The sequence below is a fragment of the Erigeron canadensis genome, chromosome 2 (genome assembly GCF_010389155.1).
Source record: "Erigeron canadensis isolate Cc75 chromosome 2, C_canadensis_v1, whole genome shotgun sequence".
NCBI classification, from domain to species: Eukaryota; Viridiplantae; Streptophyta; class Magnoliopsida; order Asterales; family Asteraceae; genus Erigeron; species Erigeron canadensis.
Genome location: NC_057762.1, coordinates 7,130,224 through 7,151,494, shown reverse-complemented (window position 1 = coordinate 7,151,494; position 21,271 = coordinate 7,130,224). Strand labels below are relative to the sequence as shown.

The following is a 21,271-nucleotide window of genomic DNA, read 5'->3' as shown; positions in this document are numbered from 1 at the left end:
ATCCATAGAAAATTTAAAAATATATAACAAAATCCAAAATTTCAAGAAGGGCATTAGCCCCTCTTGTCCCCCATGTTATACCGCTCCTGTATCTATGTTCAGAAATGGCTAGCTACATACATCTGAATAAAAAAATTATCTTTTCTAAATAATCTGAACATGAAAAAGCTATTTCGTTGATACATTTATTTATCTTTAGAGAACTTATAATAAATCTTAAAACTTAAAAAGATTAATCTCAAATGATTGATGTTGCATTTCTGCTTGTGGAACCTTTAGAAATTGGGTATGCTCTCATTATCTTTTGCATAAAAAATTTAGACATTGTCCTACATATCTTGTGTGTGGTCTTATGATCAATCAATCAGATTCTTGCTACATTAAGATTGAGTTAATGAAAATTTAAGTTTGTGCTTAAAAGTCTAAAATATAATTATGGCTATTTTTTTGACTAATTAGGAAGTTGATCAATTGCACTCCCACTCACAAGTTGATAATTTTTCTAGCTGATAAGATGGTCCCTCCGGACCACCGAAAGCAACTCCATGTCATTGTTTCACTAATGCATCATTTACTACTAGTCATTAGGCCCATGAAACTTATCATAAGATCCTAAAGTATGTACAGTTAAGTAAAGGTGACAAACTTGGGATATGTTAGCAGTTAAAAGAAAACGGGTCATATAGTCAATTGGATCAAACGGGTCAAAGATCGCCCGAGTGTAACTTTAATGCATAAAAGTGATAAAACCATCATTATTCAGTATATAAGATCACACTGAAATAATACAATTATGGTAATCATAGCTGACACACTGATTATGTATTAAAGATTTTCAAAAGATTTGGACATTAAGTGTTTTGGGTCAACCCAAACGACCCAAACTGTATAAGAGATTTTACTTGTTTTGATCATTACCCACCCGCCCATTTTGTCACCTCTACAGTTTATGATTACCTTTTACTAGAGGGATCAATAACTAATCATAATTCACAATGCAATTTGTTGTCTTGGATTCCTGTGACTTGAAGCAGTACCTTCTAGTCTTCTACAGTGATTATGTACTAATCGAAACAAAAATATGAATTATTGAACAACTTGGATTAAAATCTCTGTATTAGCCTGGCTGAGCATGTGATATATTATTTAGTACCATGGGACACCAGCCCAGAACAAAAAATGTACTAATAGGATTGTCCAAGTGGCATGTTTGTCATTTACTTCCAACTTTACTAATAGTATCAATCAAGGGGCCATTAGGTGTAGATATATATAGTATGCAGTTTTAAAAGTTGAAGCCATCTCCATGTAAAGCTTTCCTAAACATTTAAACCGCCATCTCACAAAATTTATTGTGAGATTTTTTTTCCAACTGTACATGAGCTATGGCAACCGAAACTGAGATTCCTGAATCTGTTTACTTAAAGGTCAGTGATCATACCTCTACTTCGTAGCTCTTTATGTTTCATATGATCTGTGCATCACTACTGATACATATGGTTTAGCATCATGAGGTATCTTTTGTGCATTTAATATACATATATTGGCGGGTCTGGTCATAGCCAAGTCACATGGAGATTTTCTGTAAAAGCATGCATGAGTATGAATCAATTGCATAGAAAGATCAAAGATTTCATATCAATTAGTATGAATTATATCAATCGTGAATATGTGATACGTAGAGAAATACGAAAACAGAAAACAAAACAGCTAAATTAAACTTTGCACAAAACTAATCAGTTGGTGATCATAGCTTAAAAGCCCAGGCGATCTTTTTTAAAGCTTAAAAGTTCGAAAAATGGATCACAGGAAGTTACTGTAAATTGAAAAGTAATCTTGTGTGTTGTCACTAGAGGTGGGAAAATGGGTGCTGCAGTCAAGTTGGGTAACAAGTCAATATGGGTTCATGTCAATATTGGAGATTTGTTGTGCTGGTCGGGCAGGGTCGATCCAAACACTTCCGACCATAGTGCCTTTGTTTTCTTTATTAATATCTAGTGCGTCAAATATGACAACAGTACTTATATTACTATTATAAATCATCTACTTCCTTTAAGTGTTTTTCTTTCGGTAAAAGGGATTCACCCTGGTTAACTTACTTCCCTTAAGAGCTTTCGTGCTAAATGTACACTTTAGACAGCTTCCGTCTCGTTTGATCCATTTCCTTTTAAGAAAACTATTTATTTTTATTGATGTCCCTTTAGAAAAATCCTAACTCAAATCGATCCATTCTATAGTATAACTCAGTGGGCCGAAATTGTCACCTTTACACATGAATGTCTAACTTAATAATATGAGCTCAGTGATGGCTGCATATGCAGAAGTACTCTATAGTTGTTTCGTTGTTTTGATAAAATGCACACTTTCTGAAGATGTAAAAACGATGTTTTCTTGCAGAAAGGTGAAAGGGAGGATAATGTGTTAAGTGAAAATTTGGAAGAAAAGGTTACAGAACTTAGCAACCAAGTGAAGCAACTTGAATCTAGTAGTCAGCCACTTGAAACTAGTAGTCAAGTGGCAGAAACTGTAAATACATTAGAAACTGGTAAAGCGACCAACGAGAGTGAAACTTTTATCCCAGCACTCTCAGTTCCCATGGTCACTAGCAACACACTAGAAAGTTGTGAGGCCACTACAACAGAAGAAGAAAGTAAGACGTTCAAGATTGAAGACTTCAAAGAAGGGAAACCAAATATCGATGAACAAGTTGAAGCTGTTTCGACAATAGCAGAACCTGAAGAAGCTACAGAGAATGAAGAAAAGTATGATGAAAAGGCTATTGAGAAGAATGAATCTGAGGGGATCGGCCCAGACAAGGCTGACTCTGAATTAGGATTAAAACTATCTGAAAGCATGTCGTCAAGTAAGAAAGAAGTTCTTGACATTTTAGAGAAAAATCAAGGACAAAATGATGATGTTCCAAGCTCACAAGATGGAACCCATGATGATCTAAATGAAACAACAACCACTGAACACGAAACCACAATGGCCGATTTCAAGGAGCAAGATCCAAGTGAAAAGCCTAGAGAGTTCCTCAAGGAAGAAACAGAGGACATATTAACTGATGCTTGCATCTCAACACAAACAACACCTGAAGTGAAAGTTACAGAACACGATGAAAAGGATGAAAAAGAAGCTGGAAAACCCGACAGTCCCGCAATCAAGGAAGTATGTGAAGAAACTGGTAAAAACGTCGAGTATCAAGAACAGGCGGTCAATTTGTTAGAAAAAGGTAAAGATATTGAATTGGAACAAGAGGTAACAAAAGACCAAGGAAAGGATGAAGTTATAGATGTTAAAGACGGCACATTTGAAGGAGGCTTTGAAGAAAAGATTCAACAATGTGAAGATAATGACCATGAAGTTGCTAAAGCTAAAGAAAGCATAGAGGAAGATACTAAAGAAGTCGGAACTGTTGAGGCAGCAGAAAAAACGGAGCAACAAATGACAAATGTCATTCCGCCTGATGTTTGTATCGCAACGCATATAGAACCTGAAGAAAAAGTTACAGAAAATGAAGTAAGGAATGATGAAAGGGCAAATGAGAATGATGATGGTCAGACGAAAAAGTCTGAGAAGGCTGAATCTGAAGAAGGGTCAAATTTTCTCGACACTTCCACTATCACATCGAAAGAAAATGAAACAGCAAGCCATGATGAAGATCAACAAAAGGAACAGGAGCTTTATATGTCAGAAAAAGGGCAAACACAATCTCTAGCTGAAGAAGAGCATGAAGAAGAGGTCATTGAGATCAAAGATGATCAAAAAGAAAACTGCGACAACGTCTTAACCAAGGAAGCATTCAAAGAGACCGACTCTGAGAAAGTTAAATCTGAAAGTGTAGAAGTTTCTGACAGTTCCAATATTGAGCTAAACGAAAAGGCAGTGGCAATTTTAAGCAAAGATGAAACTGCAGAAAAGGAACAAGAGCTCAACATGTCAGAACAGGGCCAAGAAGAGGACGTCGTTACATGCTCACAAGATGCAACCCTAAAAGTTGGAGAAATTATAAAGGAAAACACCGAAGAGATAAAAACAGAAAAGGCCGAGCAACAAGGGTTGTTGCATCCCACTACCACTGATGATCGTGTCTCATCACAAGCAGAGTTACAAGAAGAGGTTATAAAGAATGAAGAAAAAGCGATAGAGGTTGAAGTAAAGGCAGTTCAGAGTGATGGTGATCAGATGGATAAGTCTGACAACCTCTTTGTCAAGGAAGTGTGTGAAGAGGCCGGCTTAAAAAAGACTGAAGCTGAAGAAGGGATAAAAATTTCCGACAGTTCCAATATGCTTGTAAGCTCACAGGATGCAGAACCTGAAGAAGACTTGCAGGAAAAAAGCTGCTACATTGAAGATAACAAAACTGAAATTGTTGAGACTAGAGAAAATGTAGATGAAGTCGAATCAAGTGTTAAAACAGAAGAAGAGACGGGCCAACAAAAGTTGGTGCATGTCATTACCACTGATTCTTGTAGCTCAGCACAAACGGAAATTGCAGCAGAAACTTTTGAAACTGATGAAAAGAATGAAGAGGCTACAGAGAATAATGATGGTCAACTGAATCTGGAAAGTGCGGTAAAGAAACAAGAGCTTACGATGTCAGAGGTACAAGGTGGTGAGGATGATCTTGAAACCATACAAAAGGAGGACGAAAAGAAAGCAGAAATTGGTCAATATGCTACCACAGTCGAGGCTGGGATTTTTGGTGAAACAACTGAAGACATTATCATAGATGAAGCAAAGGCAATTGATGTTCAAGAGGTAATTCATCTTTATCCTAAATAATCTCCCAAATATTTTAACTAGTTTTACTAGTATATTTCCAACTAAATATCATTCTGCATTGACCAATGCAATGAGAATTTTTTTTGCTACAAACTATCTAACTTCATATGTATGAGCAAACTAACAAGTGCAGAAGCTTTTTTAGTTGAATCATTAGCAATGATACTGCAAAAAATGACAAATGCATAGAGAAAACTGCATTATGAAGCAGTTTATAATCTATAGAGCAAGTGAGCAACTGCTCAATTCTTTGAAAAATAAGAACAATGAAACAATTGTATAAGTATCATTGATGCAGTTACGCGTGCATTCAAATGGCTCAAGACTAAAGATTAATCAAAAGACTGAAAACCATTGACAAAACGTCAATATTCTTATAAAACTCAATATCAATCAACTGCCCTTTCCAATAACCAAAGACCCCTATTTATAATAATCCTAATACCTCTAAAATAGGAAACAAATCAATTCATACTTATCACAATAAATAAAAAGATAACTTATAAAAATAAAATATAACTTATTAAAATAGAAGATACGACTTATTAAATTAGAAGATAATCTGATAATGGGTCTCCTGCATCAATCATTTTCAAAAACTTCTTACACATTATATCCATAATGCTCTCTTTCTTTAAATTCATAAACTCTAAATACCTTATGAACTCATAATTTCTAAATATCTTGTCATGTAGGCAAACATGAATGAGGATGGAGAAAAAGAAGAAATGCCAGAGGGAATTGTCGATAAAACTATAGGCTCATGTTCGGAAATTGAGCAAGATCAACAGACCAAAGAAATCATACCAAGTATTGAATCAAATGCAGAAGAGGATGTTTTTATCTCAACACAAACAGAATCTCCAGAAGAGGCTACTAAGAATGACGAAAAGGCTACTGAGCCAGATAGTGACAGAAAAGAGAATTCTCACAATCCGTTGATCAAGGAAGCTAGTGATGAGACTAACTTAGAAAAGTCTGAATGTGAAAAGCAAACGGAATTTCCCGAGACATCTAATTTGAATCTAGATGAGGATGTCGTTACATGCTCACAAGATGAAACCTTAAAAGTTGGAGAAATTATAAAGGAAAACACCGAAGAGATAAAAACAGAAAAAGCCGAGCAACAAGGGTTGTTGCATCCCATTACCACTGATGATCATATCTCATCACAAGCAGAGTTACAAGAAGATGTTATAAAGAATGAAGAAAAAGCGATAGAGATTGAAGTAAAGGCAGTTCAGAGTGATAGTGATCAGATGGATAAGTCTGACAACGTCTTTGTCAAGGAAGTATGTGAAGAGACCGACTTAAAAAAGACTGAAGCTGAAGAAGGGCTAAAAATTTCCGACAGTTCCAATATGCTTGTAAGCTCACAAGATGCAGCACCTGAAGAAGACTTGCAGGAAAAAAGCTGCTACAATGAAGGTAACGAAACCGAAATTGTTGAGACTAGAGAAACTGTAGACAAAGTCGAATCAAGTGTTGAAACAGAAGAAGAGACAGAGCAACAAAAACTGTTGCATGCCATAAACACTGATTCTTGTAGCTCAGCACAAACAAAAATTCCAGCAGAAACTTTTGAAACTGAAGAAAAGGATGAAGAGGCTATAGAGAATGATGATGGTAAAATAAATCTGGAAAATGTGGTAAAGAAACAAGAGCTTATGATGTCAGAGGTACAAGGTGGTGGGGATGATCTTGAAACCATACAAAAGGAGGACGAAAAGAAGGCAGAAATTGGTCAACATGCTACCACAGTCGAGGCTGGGGATTCCGATGAAACAACTAAAGAAATTATCAAGGATGAAGCTAAGACAATTGATGTTCAAGAGGTAATTCAACTTTATCCAAAATAATCTCCAACTATTTTAACTGGTCTTACTACTTACTAGTATACTTCCAACTAAACATTGTTCTGCATTGACCAAAGCAATGAGAAATTTTTTTGCTACAAGCTATCTAACTTCATATGTATGAGCGAACTAACAAGTGCAGAAGATGGCGTTCTTAGTTGTATCATTAGTAATAATACTGCAAAAAATGACAAATACATAGAGAAAACTGCGTTATGAAGCAGTTTATAATTTATAGAGCAAAGTGAGTAACTGCTCAATTCTTCTAAAAAAAGAACAATGAAACAATTGTATAAGTATCATTTTCCAAAAACTTCTTACACATTATACCCATAACACTCTCTTTCTTTGAATTCATAAACTCTAAATACCTTATGAATTCATAATCTATAAATACCTTTTCATGTAGGCAAACTTGAATGACGATGGAGAAAAAGAAGAAATGCCTAAGGGAATTGTTGACAAAACTTTAGGCTCATGTTCGGAAATTGAGCAAGATCAACAGACCAAAGAAATCATACCAAGTTTAGAATCTAATGCAGAAGAGGATGTTTTAATCTCAACACAAACAGAATCTCCAGAAGAGGCTACAAAGAATGCCGAAAAGGCTACTGAGCCAGACAGTGACAGAAAAGAGAATTCTCACAATCCATTGGTCAAGGAAGCAAGTGATGAGACTAACTTAGAAAAGTCTAAATGTGAAAAGCAAATGGAATTTCCCAAGACATCTAATTTGAATCTAGATGAGAAATCAATACCAGTTGTAACCAAAGATGAAGATCAAGAGAAGGAACAAGAGCTTACGGATGAAACTGCAGTTTATGAAGAAAACTTAGAAGAAAAGAAAGATATTGATGAACAAGAACCGCAAATAAAGAACCAGAATGAAAGTAATGAACCCGAACTTGTTGAAACAAGGGGAGATGATGATACTCAAGAAATCAAATCAAGTGTCGAAACAAACGAATGTGCAGAAACAAAACCTAAAGAAGACACTGTAGAGAATGAAGAATCGAAGGATGAAGATACTACAGAAAATGACGATGATCAAACAAAGAAGTCTGAAAGTCCAATGGTTAAGGAAGTATGTGAACCAACAAGCTCAGACAAAGCCGAATCTGAAGAAGCAGTAAAAGTTTATGATAGTCACAGTACGACAATGGATGATAATGAAATGAGCAAAGAAGAAAACCTTGAACCGGAACAGGTGACCAAAATTTCAGAGATCCAAGGTGATGAACATGATGTTATAAGCTCACAGATTGCATCCAATGAGGAAACAAAAGAAAACACGATTGGTCAACATGCTACCACAGTGGCCTGTTTTGAGGAGGGCCAGGGTGTAAGTGCAGAGACTGAAGAAATCATCAAGGAAGAAGCAGAAGATGAATCAATTGATGCTCAAAAGGTACATTCTGTTCATCCTAATTCCTAAGTAATCTATAATTATTCAAAAGGTTTTACTTGTATCGTTCTAACTAAATCTTGCAATACTGTAATCACTTCACTGTGAAATATAGAAAGCTATTGTCTACAACTGAATTTGCAGTTGATGGTTGGAAAATTTTAAACCGTATATAATATGCCCTTTAAAGTGCTCAATAGAACACATGATTGAACAAAAAATGCAAAAAACATTATCTATATGTGTATGTATGATAGTTCAGAAAAATGATATACGTGGACAAGAATTGGTGTCCTAAAACGCTTACAAAAAATGGTGTAGTAAAGAAGAAACAGTTTATACCAACTGCTCACAGCACTATGAATATAAAAAGGAACCTGCCATAAAGACTGCTTTAAGATTCTGGAATTCTACATATATCTAATCAATTTTCATTTTGATCATTCTTCGCATACACTCAAAATATATTTTTCATATAGGCAAGCGAGCAATGTGAAATTGACGCAGAAGACAAAGCAGAACAAAATCCCGAGGAAAGTATCAACAAATCTGTGAACTCCTGTTCGGAAATTGTTGAAGAAAATGTTAAAAAAGGTGAAGAGACCAACAGGGAAATACAAGCCGAACTAGATGCGGATAGTCAACCTAACAGAACAGTTGATGGAAGTGAGATGAAAGATGAAGTAGTTTCAGCTGAAAAGGTAAACTGGGAAAAAAACACCTGAGACTTTCTTTCCATTTATCTTTATATATTTACTTTCTTTTACATTAGATTATCTATTTACAATGTTCGATAACTATGTTAAATAGATGCCATTAGAGGTTGGACAATCTAAGGAACAATATGTTGAGGATATTCAGACATGTCCGACTGAAAGCCTCAGTGAAAAGACAGAAGATGAGATCACAAAAAAGAACGAACATTTGTCCTATGACAAAATTGAAGATAAAGATGGCAATACCAATAAAGAAGATAAGACATTTCTAGACGGAAGAACAAGAGAGATTGAAGTCTCTACTTTAGAGCATGCGCCTGTTGAAGAAAAGAATGATGATCTGGATGAGGAATCAAAGGAAAAAGTTACCGATTTAATAGATACCATGGCGATAGAGCCTCAAGAAGATAGCACACCCTCAAACTCGTTAGAAACTTCAACAGAAGACAGTTCAAGTTTAGAGAAGGTAGAAGCAGAAAGTGAAAACTTGTCAAAAGCTGATCTTGAATCTGGGTCTGAAGTACAAATCCCTGAAGTATTGCCCACATCAGAAGAGTCGAAGCAGAAAGAAGGGCACCTTGACTTAGAAACAATAACGCATGAGGATGAAGAAAAAGGAAACATAACAAATGATGTGTTAAGTGATGAGGTCAGACAGAAAAATTAATGATCTTAGAGTTCACAATATCTTTTTCTTGCATTTCTTTTATGCTTTATTTCTGAAAAATTATGACGCACAAACAGAAACAGGCAACAGAAATCATGCAAGAGACTTTCGAGGAGGTATGTGAAGGGGCTAGCTCGGAAAAGGCTGAATTAAAAGAAAGTTTAAAACTTTCTGACAGTTCCAATATGGAGATACAAGAGAAAGGTGTAACTTTCCCAGATGAAGATCAAGAAAAGGATCAGGATGTAAACATCTCAATAGAAGGCCAAGGTAAGGAGAATGTCACAAGCTCTTATGACGCAGTATCTGAAAAAGAAAACTTGCAGGAAAGGAGCTACCAAAATATAGGCGATGAACACGAATTTCTTGAAACTGGGGAATGCGTAGATGAAGATACCAAAGAAACAAAATCTAGTGTCGAGTCAAAAGAAAATGAATTTGAAACTCCCATGTTTAAAGAAGTGTGTGAAGCAACAACGTCAGAAAAGGCTGAATCAGAAGACGGGGTAAAACATCCTGAAGCTTATGATACGAAATCAGACGAGAATGAAATAGCGAGCAAAGAGGAAAATCTTGAAAAAGATCAGGAGCTGACAATGTCGGAAGTCCAAGGCAACGTGCATGATGCTACAAGCACCAATGCGGTTATAAAAGAAACAATTATTTGTCAACCTGCCAACACGGTGCATGATTTCGAGGAGGGGCAGGAACTGAGTGCAGTGACTAAAGAGATCATTGAGGAAGAAGCCAGGGACAAATCAATTGATGCTCAAGAGGTAATTCATGTTCATCCAAAGTAATCTCTGACTATTATTAAATGTTTTACTTGGCATCATAAGAAATGAAATGATTAATGAAAAATGGTGTCATAAGGAAGAAACACTTTATAACTACTACTCACTCTTCTGTGAAAAAAGAACAATGAAAGAAAGCTGACACAGTATTTTGAAACTTTGAGCCTCTGCATCTTCCATTTATGTTTTATCTCTTCCTTTCATCTCATTTACTAACTGTTTACTTTACCTATAGGCAAACAAGGAGAGTCAGGATGGAACAAAGAACGAAAGTGAGAAGACAGAATATGAGACCACAAAGGAAGAGAACGATACATCACTTGACAGTATCAACGATACAAATGATAATAATACTATTGAAGAAAAATGCACATTCGAGCATGAACCTGTTGAAGAACAAAATGGTGGTCTTGATGTAGCATCGAAAGAAATACTTACCGATTTAAATGAAACAGCTGCAGTGGAACCAGAAGATATCACACCCTCCAGTTCCTTGGGAATTTCAACGGAAGACACTTCGAACTCAGAGAAAGCAAAATCAGAAAGTGAAATCTTGGAAATAGCAATGCATGTGGATGAAGAAAAAAGAACTGCAACAGAAGAAATTTCAAGTGAACAGGTAAGATAATAATCGAATACACAGTTCAGAACATATAAGTCTTGCATTTATGTACTCTGTTTAACGTACTTTGACACTAACTTAACATTCTTCAAAGAAGTTCAAGTCACCACATATATTGGATCCTAACTCACTCCATCCTAGTCACTGACTGTCATAAAATCAGATGATTATGGGTAGCAATCGTGTCGTATTTGGGTTGAGGGATTCTGCGTTGACATGTTGGCGGGTTCATATACAACTCAAACCCAACCCATTTACTAATTGTGTCTAAATATGAACCAAAACCCAAACCTGTTTAATAAACAGACTAAACACTCGACCCGTTTACAGCTTGCGGGGGAATATTGACAGTTATACATATTTACATAGCATAGGAGGATACAATTTGTAAATATGTAATCTATATATATTCTTGTAATTATGAAATGTTGAGAATCACAATTACAATACAAATTACCAAATTTATCTTTGACAACCCTACAGAAAATGTTTTGCCTGCCAACGTTTTAACTACTACAAAAATGCTACTTCAGAAATTTATACATCATTTTGTTCATGCAAATTAGAATATTGAACCATATAGAGAAAGCAAACTTGCATATCTCGCTGCATCAACTAATGATCCTATTAATGAAATAACACAGGAATCAGAAAAATTGCATATTTCTACTGAAGAGAATGTGACCAAGTTGGAACAAACTGCTGAGAATAGTTCACCAGACGGAGAAAATGATACGGAAGAGGATGTTTCACAAAAAGATCAACTTAATAGCACAGAAGTTTGCCGTGAGAAAATAACGGATGTCATCTTAACTAAAGAGGTGAGTAATATATAATAGCACTAGACTTTCAAAACTATAAACTCATCCACTCGTTCTGCATAGATGAATGTTAAGTTATATAGATTGAACAGGTGACTTCGGAAATACAGAAGGAAAATGAAACAACAGACTTCGAAGAACAGGTTTTTGACAAAGAGAGTTATTCACAAATTCAAAAGGAAATGGCACACGAGGTCAGTTTAAATGAACAAAAGGGAAAAGACTTGCAGGTAGCAGAAGGTATTAGTTGTGAGTCAAAAGTAAAACACGATAATGTAGATCAAATACCGAACGAAGAACAGATTCCATCTCCAGAAGATGGTGCAATAGTAGAACCTGAAGTTGATTTGCAATCAAAGATAGAATCCACTGCTTATCCATCAGAAAGCGAGAAGTTGCCCATACAAACCTCTGAGTTAATTACTGAATTAGAAGACTCAAAGGTGAAAGAAGAATGCATTGTCTTAGAAACAGCCGGGCATACAGCTGAAAACAAAGTTGAGGGAGAACAAATAATCAGAACTGACAAAATATCAAGTGCACCAGATACAGAAGAGGAAAATGAAAGATCATCATTTCTTCAAAATACAGAAGAAAAGTCTGAGGTAAGATTAAAAAAAAAAATTAAAACTCTTGAATTTTTTTCTTCTATCACATCATCAAACGGAATTTCCCTGATTTTTGTTGCATGTATAGGCACAAAAATAACAACAGCCCTGTCATCCCCTTTTCGTCTTTTTTATATATAAATTTTATTTTCCGCTGCATGGAAACATCTATTTATTATCTATCATGGCACAATTTAATTGTCGTATGGCAATATAAAATTTATAACAATTGAAAGATCATCTTTTCTTCTAAAGGCATTTTTTTCAGCTACCAATAAAACTAAGACTGTTTTAGTTTGATGCAAATGAACCTTTATTTAAGTTTTTTGTTAAATTTGTGCAAAATTAAAACTTGAACTACTTAGAGAAGTCAATCCCACATCTGAATCTGTAATAGTAGAAGTCCAAGTTAATGATAATAAGTTTCAACCAGAACATTCATACATTACCTCTGAAAACATTATGAATGACCAGGCTTTGGAATCCAAGTCGGAGCATATGACAGAAGAGAAGTTGGAAGTTGTCAAAATGGATTTAGAGGAGGATGTCGCACAAGCACAAGAAGATCAGAATAAAGGGATAGAAGAAAAAGTAGAGACAGAAAAGAATGTCATTTTAGCTGATCAGGTAAGTCAAAACTCGCACTTGACTAAAATCTTCTTGTTAACCAGACAATCTATAACTCCAGCTTACATTCTAATGTTAAATGAACTGAACAGGTTCTGGAACCAACAAAGGAGAATGAAAGGATTGAAGATGCAGGAGAGTTGCTCGATAATACGTCAATATCAAATCAGACACAATTGACAAATGAGGTCCGTGAAGATTATAAGAAGTAAACTATAACATAATAGTGTATTGGACTATTTGTATATTAAGATGAAAACTGATTTGTAGCAGATAGAATATGCAAAGCCGATACCAGTCGGACACACTGAAGAGACAGAAATGAAAGCGGAAAGCCATCTAGAACTGGATAATATATCGGCTGCAGAAGATCTCGACTGTTTTTCAAAAGCATCTTCCACCTTAGAAGCATCCAATACAGAAAGGGACGACATTACTTTGAAGTCAATCACAACCATCAGAGAAGTAAAAGATGACAGCGTAGATGTAACCTCAAAAGATGAAGTAGTTCTGGTTGCAGAAGATATCAGGGACTTAGAACTTGAAGCCAACTTACCAGAACTTAAATCTACTGATATTCCCTCAGATAGCCAAGATAGCATGAAAGTCGCAGAAGGCATACCCTGCAGTACCCAAGAGACTACTGAAGTAAAAGATGACGATCTGATATCTAAAGTAGAAAATCATGAAGCATTAGTCAAGATCATACAGCAAGACCATACAGAAACAACAAACGACAAATGTGATACACCTTTGGCTGAAGTATCAAGTGAGAAGGTATATACTTTACCCCTGATGATACAATTCTTCTAAACCTACCTTTGTCTTATATTGACACGAGATTCTAGATTATCAAAGGTGTGTGATAGGTGTATATAAAGACTATTCATAAGGAAGTCAAAAAAGCTAAGTCTTGTTTATGATATACAGTTGTTGGATGAACCGGAAAAGCATGATGCCAAGGATGATACTGAAGAAATTGCTGAAGGAAACAAAAAGGCTCTGGAAGAGTCTTACCAAGATGCAGTGGCAGAAGTGATGGTCCAGGAGCAGTTTTCACAAACAGAAGAGTTGAAGGAGCTAACTGAGGTACACATTAGGAAAAGAAAGTATCATATACCATCTGTCTCCAAAAGCCATTTAGAATAGTTCATGCAAATGGGCATTTGGTCTTAACCTACTGACCACATATTTTGGTATGTAATAGAAACTCGAGTCCGTGATACCATCGGAGGAACCTACACCTCCAATGGATGAAGATCAAACAAATGAACTTACATTAGAAGCAGAGAACACAAAGGTTGAGCATGGCAGTTTAAGCAACAAGGATAAGAATCCAGAAGTCGTGGAGGAAGAGTTCGCAAATTCATTTTCAGAAGATCAGAGCATCAAAGAAAGATATGTCGAGGAAGAGGTGCAAGGTAAGGGTGGTGTTGAAGATACGAAGGAAAGAAGTGGAAATGAAGTAGTGGAAAATCTTATCGTGAATGAGGTCAGCACTAATAAATTAGTCATCAAGTGACTTTTCTTGTATTAGCTTAGAATTAGGGTCCTAACTCCCAAGTTGGAATGTGAAACCATCCCTTAATTTGCAGGTTCTTGTGGAAGATGAAACGACCAAGGAAAATATTAGCAGCAAAGACAACAACGAAGATAAAGCTATTCAAAATCAACCAATGTCAGTAACACAAGAAGTTTCCCAGGTCAGATGGAATGTTAAACAAGTATATTTCTCAATGATGCTGCGTTTTCCTTAAATTTACTCACATAAGCTCTGATTGAACAGATTGAAAGGTTAAGTTCAAGTCCTGATGAACTCATTGAAAAAAAAGATTTGGTTGAAGATGCTGAAAAACTGAAACTGGTGGCTGAGGACTTGGAAATAAAGGATAAAACGTTCACTGTCATGAAAGAATCAAATGAAGCAATTGATATTCCGGCACCAGAAACTGAAAATTCGGAGAGTATGGTGACAGAAGATAAGGAAAAAGAAGCAGATGCAGACAAAGAGAAAGAACCACTAGAAGATCCACGGGCAGACGATCCAGCAGAAGCCGTTTCTGGTTCAATTTTGAGTTCTTTGGAGCAAGATATAAACTTCGGGTCTGATGAGTACAGGGACCATGGTGAGGTGAAGATACCAGAAGAAAAGCCAGCTGAAGCTTTTGAAATTACATCTGAAGTGGCTGAAATAGTCCCTAATGATAGAGAAGTTTCTGCAATTTCAACAGACGGTCTTCCGGAAACTTCCCTTGAGATGCCGATAGCAAAACATGACATGAAACTTACAACTACACCTGAGAAGATTGAAGACGAGATTAAAGATAAAGAGGCAGCCTGTAAGTCAGTTGAAAAGACAGGAGAACTTAATGTTTCTATATTGAATTCCAAAATAGTTGAAGGCAAACAGGATGGTCCTGATGAAATCCAGAATAAAGAGAATGAACCAGTTCAACCTCAGAAGCAAGAAAAACTTGTTGATCCTCCAGAAGTTGAGATCAAGAAGCAAGAAAGTTTTACTCAATGTGCTTCACAAGAATCACCAGAAGAAATCGCTTTGTTATCACAGAATGACAAGAAAATTGAAGACTCGCCCACTCTACAATCAGTAGAGGAAGAGATCATGCAGAGCCTAGATAAAGGATTTGAAGAAGATCCTGTTGATGTAGTGAATAATGCGGAATGCTCAGAAGTAGAATCACCAAAGCTTGACACAAAAAAGGAAACACCGGAATTTGTTAACGAGGAAAATCAAAGGGATCAGAAATACCAAGTAAATGAGCACAAAGAGGCTGCAACTCCAACTGAAGATGTATGTAAATTTCTACCACGTGATGTACATTCGGTTTCATTTTCAGTATTATATATTCTTAAGTCATGTATGCTATTCTGTTCAAACAGGTGAAAAGTTCAACACTGGAACTTGAGGTTCCATCTGCCATGGATAAAACAGCTGACAAAGAAAGTAATACCGAGAAGGATCCAGAAGATACGAAGGCTGAAGTGTATGAGGCAGAAAAAGAAGTTCTAACAGAGATCGAGTATCCCGGGTCAACAATTAGCATAACCAAACCCACAGAAGAAGTTCCTGGAATGAAGCAAGTAAGATCATCAATGAAAACAAAGTTTAGAGCAGGCAAAAAGACATTATTACTGCCAAATTAGATGAACCAGCCATTCTCACAACTAACACACTGTGAAAATTTGCAGGAAATGTTGGAACTTGATGTACCAACAACTCTTGGTTCTGAAGCTACAGAAGACTCGATAATTTCACAAAAACATGTAACAGATTTATCTCATGAGCAAGCGGAGCCAACTAAACAGTCATTTACTGCTGATGCAGAGGATTTAAACGCCAGTAAGGCTTCCGGAACTGAGGCACAATACGGCAGCGAAGTTGCCCAATATGAGACGAAAACGAGTGATGAAAAAGATGAGTTCGAGTTTGCAGAATCAACAAAAGGAAAGACGGAAGTTGCTGAAAACTTAAACAGAGACTTCGCGCCACCTTTGAGAAAAGATCAACAAGTAGACAAAGAAAAAACTGTTGACAGTGCAGTAAAAGCGGATGAAGAAAATGAAGAAGATAGCGAAAAGTTGGGTTCATGCTCTGATGCTCCGGTTATGGTAGAAGCATCAAAAGATATGGACGTCAAGGTTCATAAGAAATCTCATAACATGCTCTCGGGTGTTGGTTCAAAGGTCAAGCATTCAATCGCCAAGGTCAAGAAAGCAATAACCGGCAAGTCGTTTCATCCAAAACCAACATCACCATAACAAAGAGAAATGGTTCACAAGGAACTCAATATTTTTACATATTTTTGAATGGGGAACAAAAGTTTGATTATTAGTTTGCATATATACATCGTGTGTTTGAGTGAATATGTATGAAACATCTCAGTTTTATCCTTTTGCAGCTATTTAGTAATTTGTTGAATTTTTCAGTCAACTTGTATTTGGACATACTAATGACTATCTCCAAAACATATGTGGGATTAACAGCAGGACAAGGCAAATAAAGTCTACGTGGTAATCTGATTGAATAGTTACAAACCTGTATGATAAACATCTTGATAGGAACAATTATATGAATTACGTAATGGTGGAACAACATAACGAGAATGGATAATTAGGGTTTCATATATATGGATAATCAATTGGATATGGGATTGACTATCACGGGGTCGCAAATCTCAAGCTCGACATAATCGCAAGGTCACAATATTATTCGGGGTCGCAATTGACTAAATAACCACATAATTACGAGGTCGTAATTTTGCGTCGTGCATTTTACTTGATTGCATTCAATACTTCAAGTACATGTACGAGTAGTATTCCAAGCACAATACGTAATTTGTTAAGACAACATTACAAACAAACTTATACAATGTAGACTCCTATTAACACAAAACGTATATTTACATACTCGTCCTTGACAATAGCTTCGAGACGTTACCAAATAATAAATCTATGTCTTTGCAAGGCCGGCCCTGGCATTGGGCGAAGTGGGCGACGGCCCTGAGCGTAGAAAAATGCGGGGGCATAAACGTTTTCATGGGAGCTATACCGGAAACCAAAAAGAAAAGGATGAAGGGGAGGCGGCGGAATTTAAGTTACAGGTTGGATCATAGACTAGAAGATGACTTACAATATATTTTCATTTAAAACCTTTCTATATTATGAAGTCTCAATTTTAACCCTAAACTATTAAAGTTATTGTTTAATATATTTGGAAAATTGAAACTCAGTACAAAGCTGCCCCACCAAAATAAAAGTATAATTTCTACTTTGCTTTTACTATTCATAGCGTTTTTTACGTATTCATAGCTTTATTTTACTTTGTTTTTGATATGCTTAGTAAAAATTAATTTTTCCAGTTTTAATTATTAAATGTTTTTATAAAAATAAAATGAAAAATAATTTCGCATAAATAACGCTTAGATGAATTATTCTATATGTTTATTTTATTTTTTGCACAACAATTATAATTATAAATACACATATATCTCATGTTAGCCACCATAAAATTTGTATTCACAATCTATAAGTTGGGTAGAATAACTCTTGACAACTAAAATATTGTCAGATATTATATTAAAATTTATTATGTTGAACATGTAACGCAATTAGGCTATTTTTCATACGAAGTAAATAATATCTGGTTTTAAAAGCATGTGGGATTAAGGATGTACTCGTTAAGTTACACCTTTTGGAAATTTACTGAACGTTTAATTTGGGTTTTATCTCCGCAAGTTGATATTTTTTAAGTTTATTTTATAAAGTTGTTAGGGTAATAGCGTTGTCTAGCTTGAACAGGTGTTAAACTTAGAAAACAATATGTTGTTTGTCTAAAGATATCACTAGGGGCAAATTTTGACCATCTTGCCCGGAGCATTCGAAAACTCAGGACCGGCCCTGTGTCTTTGTCATTGTCTTTGTCTTCAACCTACTTCTTCTTCTTCATTACGAATTCATGATTTAAACAACCAATATCGATAAATATTGTTTCCATACCTTGGTATTCAAACAACAAACATATCCCAACCCTTAGTTTTACAAAGAAATATCAAATTTATGTTAATCTTTGGAAACCTAGTACGAAAGATTCGAACTCCATTGTTTCTTGATTTTCTTGTTGCATGGTCAACTATATAACAGTTAGATTGTATGCCTAGAATCAGTGTATTGAGATAACACAAAGAAACAATCATAAAACTTTGATTTGAAGTATGTATTAGAAAACTAAATTGCGGTAGCAAAGATATATTTCAACGTCACAATTTTGAGATCATGAAACTGAAAATTGGGTTTTTATTTCCTCTGTTCCGTTTGGGCTTCGGTCAAAATTAGGCCCATTTATGAGGTCTCAAAATAACATGGCCCCATCACCGATGTTAAAAATAGTAATATAAATTGATATATATAACTTAAAATAGTAATAAATTGAGTCAAATAAATAAAATTAAATTAAAAATAGTAATAAAACAAAAAATCATTTTGTGATTACTTAAAAATATTAGAAGAAATGCTATAATATAAATTGATACATATAACTTTGATTGTCATACATATACATATAAAAAAAAGGAATAACCATGCTTTTAGTCATTAGTGGCCCCCACAACCCCTATTTCATCCCCACTCTCTTCGGTGAAGTTTGCCGAAATCTACGCATTCTCTCCTTTGGCGTAACACCTGTGGTGGTGGTATTGCCCGGCCGGCGACTCGGTCAATGGGTTTGACGAATACCACTCCTTAACATATATAATACTTACTTCTACTAGATACTAAGTTAAGTTCCCAATGTATGTACACATTTGATGAGTCATTAACCACATTCAAATCAAACATATGAGGATGTTTTCTTAAATACTTTTTTTTAATGGGGTTGTTTCATAATGATATCGCATTGATTAAGAGTGTTTTATTGAGTTTCAAAACCATGCTCTATTTGGGGGCTTTAGACAATAATATCAAGTGTAATCTTATTGATGACTTCAAGTGTGGATATTACAATCTATTTATTTGGGGAAAAGTGAATATAAAGTTGTCCGGTATCTAAGCTTAGGTGTGGAACCCCTCACATACAAATATTTTAATATTTCTTGATTAATGAATAAATGTTTGGGCCCCCATGAATTTTATGGATTAAAAAAATAATATGTGAATGTTCCACACTTAAGCTTAGGTACCTAATAGCGTTATGTTCCACACTTAAGCTTAAGTACACTTTGACCGTAAATATCTTTATTTGTGTTATATATTAATTGATGAAAGTTATATCAATGAAAAGTACATTTAAAAACTTAATATTAAGTATATAATTATATATTCACTTTCGTTATAACATTATTTTTATTGCATGTCATTTACGATAAATTATGTAGAAAATAAAATAGACCGGTGCAACGCACGGGTTTCACCTAGTTACAAACAAACTTATACAATCTAGACTGTGTATTTACATACTTGTCCTTGACAATAGCTTCAAGACATTAACAAATAATAAACCTATGTCTTTGTGATTGTCTTTGTCTTCAACCTACTCCTTCTACATTACGAATCCATAATTTAAACAACCAATATCCATAAATATTGTTTCCATACCTTGGTATTCAAACAACAAACATATCACAACCCTTAGTTTTACAAAGAAACATCAAATTTATGTTAATCTTTGGAAACCTAGTACGAAAGATTCGAACTCCATTTTTTCTTGATTTTCTTGTTGCATGGTCAACTATATAACAGTTAGATTGTATGCCTAGAATCAGTGTATTGAGATAACACAAAGAAACAATCATAAAACTTTGATTTGAAGTATGTATTTGAAAACTAAATTGCGGTAGCAAAGATATATTTCAACGTCCCAATTTTGAGATCATGAAACTGAAAATTGGGTATTTATCTCCTCTGTCCCGTTTGGGCTTCGGTCAAAATTAGGCCCACTTATGAGGTCTCAAAATAACATGGCCCCATCGCCGATTGTGATGTTCGGCCAAATTACGAGGTTGTAATTACACCTTACACACTTAAAATCGAAATTTCGTTAAAGTTTTTGAATATTTGACCAACGAATATTATGAACATTCTTAAAATATAAAAAATTAAATAAATAAATCTAAAAACACAGATTTTATATCTTTTTCTTAATTTCGCCCTAAACTAAAAAATTCAATAGTAACAAATATAACTTTAGCATTTCCAAAGACCAATTTTTCCAACGATCTTGAAACTTATTCCAACATAAATCTGTAACAAATCACAACACAACGTAATATTATTATCACATATTTCTTCAATTAATGATATAGGGTTGATTTACAGAAATGTTTTATTATTTTCAATTAAGTTTTAAATTTATAAGTTCAAGAAAAACTTCTTTACAACACTCACTTACAGGCAGTAGACCAGTTCGTTCATAGTATAGTAAATAGGTAAGATCAGGATCATTCGCATGGATTATGTCTAAAATGCAGTTACGTGTATTTCCAAGATTGTTTGGGGATTCGTGACGATTTAATGTAACTGATAACTAAGTAAACTAGCAAGAGTGTCCAACCACATGATCTAGCGAGGAATTGAAGGACATAAATGTTTGGAGAATAATAATAAAAACAATACATTAGTTTGGAACATTTCATATGCCACGTACATAGACCATTTACTAAATTACTAATAATTATTGAATGACTAATCACGATCAAGATTCCTGTTAAGCCCTTGATCTAAATGGTCAAGATTCATGATAAGTCAACGAACCCTTTAATTAGGAATTATGTTAAGTCACCTAATTAAGCGTTGTAAACTAAGTTTATATTTATGACCTAACCTTAAAATATAGTTGATTGGGATTCCTGTTAAGTC

At 35.0% G+C, this 21,271-nt stretch overlaps 1 protein-coding gene across 5 annotated transcripts; it reads left to right on the top strand.

The window, feature by feature from the left end:
• The first annotated feature begins 1,308 nt into the window (after positions 1 to 1,308).
• LOC122590033 (centromere-associated protein E) lies at positions 1,309 to 16,853 on the top strand. Of its 5 annotated transcripts, none has more exons than XM_043762371.1 (19): positions 1,309 to 1,427; positions 2,398 to 4,761; positions 5,481 to 6,620; positions 7,051 to 8,049; positions 8,526 to 8,747; positions 8,857 to 9,411; positions 9,513 to 10,205; positions 10,459 to 10,842; positions 11,490 to 11,666; positions 11,750 to 12,271; positions 12,749 to 12,903; positions 12,993 to 13,089; positions 13,172 to 13,678; positions 13,832 to 13,990; positions 14,109 to 14,393; positions 14,497 to 14,604; positions 14,688 to 15,713; positions 15,803 to 16,003; positions 16,112 to 16,853. In XM_043762371.1, exons 1-19 carry the CDS (start codon positions 1,386 to 1,388, stop codon positions 16,679 to 16,681), a joined length of 10,206 nt encoding a protein of 3,401 aa, XP_043618306.1. In that variant the 5' UTR covers positions 1,309 to 1,385; the 3' UTR covers positions 16,682 to 16,853. The 5 variants fall into 5 exon arrangements, with proteins under 5 accessions (XP_043618306.1, XP_043618307.1, XP_043618305.1 ...); XM_043762372.1 differs by having other exon boundaries at positions 9,507 to 10,205; positions 11,759 to 12,271; XM_043762370.1 differs by having other exon boundaries at positions 9,507 to 10,205; positions 12,749 to 12,901; positions 12,994 to 13,089.
• The last annotated feature ends 4,418 nt before the right edge of the window (positions 16,854 to 21,271 follow it).

Bases quoted from the DNA above. Each gene is read 5' to 3' on its own strand.
- LOC122590033 (XM_043762370.1), top strand. From the start codon at position 1,386: ATGGCAACCGAAACTGAGATTCCTGAATCTGTTTACTTAAAG. The intron at 13,090-13,171 runs GTCCGTGAAGAT...ACTGATTTGTAG, and splicing joins AGACACAATTGACAAATGAG to CAGATAGAATATGCAAAGCC. The intron at 13,991-14,108 runs GTACACATTAGG...GGTATGTAATAG, and splicing joins AGTTGAAGGAGCTAACTGAG to AAACTCGAGTCCGTGATACC.